The 5,237-nt window shown below is 34.2% G+C and overlaps 1 protein-coding gene across 1 annotated transcript; it reads left to right on the forward strand.

Annotated features, from left to right (window-relative positions):
• Nucleotides 1–1,612: 1,612 nt before the first annotated feature.
• LOC145035393 (uncharacterized) lies at nt 1,613–3,343 on the forward strand. Its single transcript, XM_078983941.1, has one exon. It carries the CDS (start codon nt 1,613–1,615, stop codon nt 3,341–3,343), a length of 1,731 nt encoding a protein of 576 aa, XP_078840067.1.
• The last annotated feature ends 1,894 nt before the right edge of the window (nt 3,344–5,237 follow it).

Raw genomic sequence — 5,237 nt, forward strand, 5'->3', positions numbered from 1 at the left:
CCTCTTATTTAATTAATCTCTTTAAGTCACCAAATTAATACCAATTAATTTATGACTTATATTAATCAAATAGCTAAATATTATTCCTTATAATATTTACTCTCTCTTAACAAATCATCCTTCAAGTTGCTATGGTGAAGGCAACCCAAAAGGACCATGCACAACCGAATATAGTTACAGCCTTAGACACTATTCCAACATGAACGGTATAGACCATTGCAAAGGTTCAGCTTCCTCAACAACCAAAGCTATGTCTAGTCTTGCTGCAGCCTTCCAAATATCCCCTGGAATTATAGATATCATTAATCCTTTCCCTTTAATCTTTGGCACACACATTCAAAGGTAACTTCCAATAAGAACATAAAATTTCATTATATTTAAGTAGAATTGAAAATCTAAGACAGTGTTCTTCTTTATTAAGTCCAAGTATGTACCTCTAATATGACCATAGTGTTTACTCTGGTTTAGCTTTTATAAACTACAAATTGCAGTGCATCATACCGGTATCTATTTTGGCAATCTAAATAAATGGGTTCAAAGCTAAGAGTTGTGGTCCTTCAGTAATAAAACACTTTAGAATTTAGTTTCCTTTTTCGATTCTTTTTTATTATATTTTATTGTAAAATTAAAATGTATTTGGTACTTTTAAATAGATGACGTAAATTTAAAAGTCATAGCAAATGGTAACTAGTAAAGACAATAGAAACACCTTAAACCTTAAGTGGTGACATCGGTTTCTTCTTTTTTTCTTGTTTCTTCTATGAACCCTGGAATAACCCTGTACGAAAAATAAGACATAAAGAAACAAATATAAGTGAAATTTAATACTTGTATTCAAATGCTAATCTGAAAAATAACAAGAGAGCAGCAAGCTATCAAACCTATCTCTAGAGCCTTTTGGGGTTATATGGTGAAAGGTTGCAGGGGCGACTCACATTCAGGGATAGTAATGGTTATGAAACATAGATATCTAGTTGGGCTTTTGGGGGCACAAGATACAGAATATGGCAGATTGAAAGAAGGAATGAACTGATTGGTAAAAGATCGCCATATGAGATTATGTTTCGGAGGTTTTGATATGTGGATGTGGTAGAGTATGAAAGACACGATGCAGTCATTGATAGGGTAGAAGTAGAAGGTGAAAGAGGCCTTTGGCGGGAAAAATAAAGAAAGTCCCGCCTTCCACTAATATTTGATGTTATAAAAAAGTTATTTATATACGTTTCTATTTAATATCTATCAATTAGATAAACTATTTTTAATTACTCATATAACAAATAATATGATTTGTTTTAGTATTAAAACCCAATCAAAATAACAATGGATTAATAATAATAATAATAACAATAACTTATTTTATTACATAATTCGTTATATGACTTGATTTACTGTTTGTTTGAATATTGCAGGAATATTTGTTGAAGCTTATTGAATCATCAAATAATACATTACTCATCTTGTCTATCGAGTGAAGATAAGGTATTTTTATTACTTTCAAACACTCGATCATATTTTCATAAGATTAAATTTGTATTAGGTAAATTACAAATGCTTGTAGATGTATTCTTAGTCCTACATGCATGTTATTAATATATGGTTTATGTGATAATAGATGGATCGTAGTTATTGGATGTATAGAATTAAACGTTCATGTGATGAATATTTGGCATGTCTGGGTGGTTTTCTTAAGGCTGCAGAGGAACATCGGGTGAATAAAGGAGAAAGCTACATATGGTGTCCTTGTGTAGATTGTCAGAACTGTCATATGTACACTGATTCTGCCAAAGTACAGGAACATTTAATAATTCGTGGGTTTATGAGAGATTATATATGTTGGTCACGTCATGGGGAGACATTGGTTAATGATAATGAGGTTGTTTTAGAGTTTAATAATGATAACAATGATTCAAACAATGACAAGTACGATGACTTATCTGGAATGTTACATGATTGGGAGGACAATGTCGCTGAAAAGGATTATGAAAATTTTCAACAATTATTTGATGACTCAGAAAAACCGTTGTATACCGGGTGTATGAAGTATACCAAATTATCTGTTGTTTTGAAACTATTTAACCTAAAAGCAAACAATGGTTGGAGTGATACAAGTTTCACAAATCTTCTAAAGCTTTTGAATGATATGCTTCCTGAAGATAACGAGTTACCTATTTCAACATATCAAGCGAAAAAACTAATGTGCCCAATAGGAATGGAAATCGAAAGAATACATGCATGTCCAAATGACTGTATGTTATACAGAAACCAGTATGTAGATCTAGATAAGTGTATCACATGCGGTACATCACGGTATAAGAAGAATAATCATACAGAAGAAACCAATGATGTGAAAAAGAAAGGTCCACCTGCTAAAGTATTGTGGTATTTGCCTATTGTGCCTAGATTGAAGCGGTTATTTGCAAACGCCAAAGATGCAAAATTAATACAATGGCATGCTGATCGTAAAATAGACAAAAAAATAAGACATGTGGCTGATTCCCCTCAATGGAGAAATATTAATTCCAATTTTAAAGAATTTGGTCGAGAGATTAGAAATATTAGGTTCAGAATTAGTTCTGATGGAATTAATCCATTTGGAAGCCTAAGCAGTCGTCATAGTACATGGCCGGTTCTTCTTTGTATCTACAATCTCCCACCTTGGTTATGCATGAAAAGAAGATACATCATGATGTCATTACTAATTCAAGGTCCAAAACAGCCGGGAAATGATATCGATGTTTATTTGGCTCCATTAATTGAGGACATGAAAAAATTATGGAGTCCGGGTGTCGAAGTGTATGATGCATATAGTGGGGAAAATTTCCAACTTCGGGCCATGATTTATTGCACCATAAATGATTTTCCAGCATATGGGAATTTGTCTGGATACAACACAAAAGGAGCAAATGCATGTCCAATTTGTGAAGATGATGATACACAGTCGTTATGGTTGACAAATTGCAAGAAAAATGTATATATGGATCATCGAAGATATCTTCCAAAAAATCACCCATATCGCAAGAAAAAAAAGGTGTTCAATGGTAAAATTGAGGAGAGGACAGCAAGGAAACCATTACGAGGAGAAACTGTATTTTCTCGTGTTGAAAATCTAAACGTGACATTGGGAAAATTCAAAGGTAATGGTAAAGGAAAACGTACACGTAAACGTACACATAAACGTACAGGTACAATTCCTCCTAAAGTTATTTGGAAGAAAAGATCTATATTTTGGGAGTTACCATATTGGAAGCACTTACAGGTTCGCCATTGTCTTGACGTTATGCATATTGAAAAAAATGTTTGTGAAAGCCTGATAGCCTTATTGTTGAACATTAAGGGAGAGTGAAAAAGACGGGATTAATGTTCGAGAAGACATGGTTGAAATGGGAATTCGCCCCGAGCTTGCTCCTATTAGGAATCCTGGAAAGCGTACGTATCTGCCAGTAGCTTGTTATATCATGTCAAAGGATGAGAAAAGAAAATTTTGTAAGTGCTTACATGGTGTAAAGGTTCCATCAGGCTATTCTGCTAACATTAAGAAGTTAGTGTCAATGAAAGAACTAAAACTATTTGGTATGAAGTCCCATGATTGTCATGTTTTAATGGCACATATGATTCCCATTGCAATTCGTGGAATACTACCGGACCGAATTCGACACACAATCACAAAGCTATGCTTGTTTTTCAACATGATTCATTCTAAAGTTATTGATCCCGAGGTATTAGATTCATGGGGAAGTGATATTATCTTGACATTATGCCAACTCGAGATGTATTTCCCACCTTCATTTTTTGATGTCATGGTTCATCTAACATCTCATATTGTTAGAGAGATAAAGTATTGTGGGCCAGTATACTTACAATACATGTATCCATTTGAGAGATATATGGGCGTCTTAAAAGGGTATGTAAGGAATAGACATCGACCAGAGGGTAGTATTATTGAAGGATATGCAACAGAGGAGGTAATTGAATATTGTACTGACTATTTACAAGGTGTTGATAGCATTGGCATTCCAAAATCTCGACACAAGGGTAGACTTGTAGGGAGTGGGATTATTGGATTGAAAAAGATCATTCCAAATCGAGAAGACTTACAACTTGCACATTTTACAGTCCTACAACATATGACAATCATTGCTCCATTTATAAATGAGCACAAAAGAACACTGGAATTGTTAAATCGTGGTAGGAGCAATAGATGGTTGGTTAAGGAACATAACAAAACGTTCTCACAATGGTTAAAAGACAAAGTGAGAGCAAGTTATGGCATCGACAATGTGGATCAAGCTGTAGTACATCTAGGGAATGGTCCTGAAGATTTTGTGGCAACTTACCAAGGATATGACATTAATGGTTATACATTTTACACTAATAAACAAGATGGAAAAAGTACACTTCAAAATAGTGGTGTAACAATAATAGCCTCAACTAAAGTATATGGAGATAGTCATGATACAAGGGTGAGGATCGCCAAAGAATCATACTATGGCGTCATTCAGGAAATATGGGAATTGAAATATGATTCCATCATTATACCTATGTTAAAATGCAAATGGGTTGACAACCAACGAGGTGTTAAAGTTGACAATGATGGTTTTACAGTTGTTGACCTTTCCACAAATGGATATGTATCAGAACCATTCATCCTAGCTAAACAAGCTACTCAGGTATTCTATGTTTAGGACCCAAAGGAATTGGGAAAGCACATCGTTATGCATAGCAAACGACATATACTTGGTGTTGATGATGTTGTGGACGAGGAAGAGTACGACCAGTTTGATGAACTACCCCCATTTTCTATCGGCATTCCATCTTTAAATGATTATGTTGATGACACCACTTACTTATGGTTAGATCACAATGAAGGAATATGGATATCATCACCCACACCTGGGAAAAAATGAAGAGGATTTGAGTGAGGTCTCAGACAAAGATATGATTGACGATGAGACGTGTCATTATATAATATGTTTTAGCGTCGTTTGAATTTTAATTATTTATGTTTGTATTAATGTTTTAGTTTGAACATGTTTCCATGAATGTTTTTTTATTTTCATTTGAATGTTTAAGACTTAAGTTTCTAAAGTTCGGATATGTTTGCATCAAGAATTTATTCATGTTTAATTATCAAATTTATTTATGGAATCTGACCCATGAACCCAAATATGGCCCACGAACCTATGAACCCAAATCTGACCCACTAACTTATGAACCCAAATCTGACACAGGAACTTGCC

Source organism: Lactuca saligna, chromosome 3 (assembly GCF_052625555.1).
Source record: "Lactuca saligna cultivar CGN05327 chromosome 3, ASM5262555v1, whole genome shotgun sequence".
NCBI lineage: Eukaryota > Viridiplantae > Streptophyta > Magnoliopsida > Asterales > Asteraceae > Lactuca > Lactuca saligna.

Excerpts from the sequence above, each read along its gene's own strand:
- LOC145035393 (XM_078983941.1), top strand. The coding sequence starts at position 1,613 with ATGGATCGTAGTTATTGGATGTATAGAATTAAACGTTCATGTGATGAA.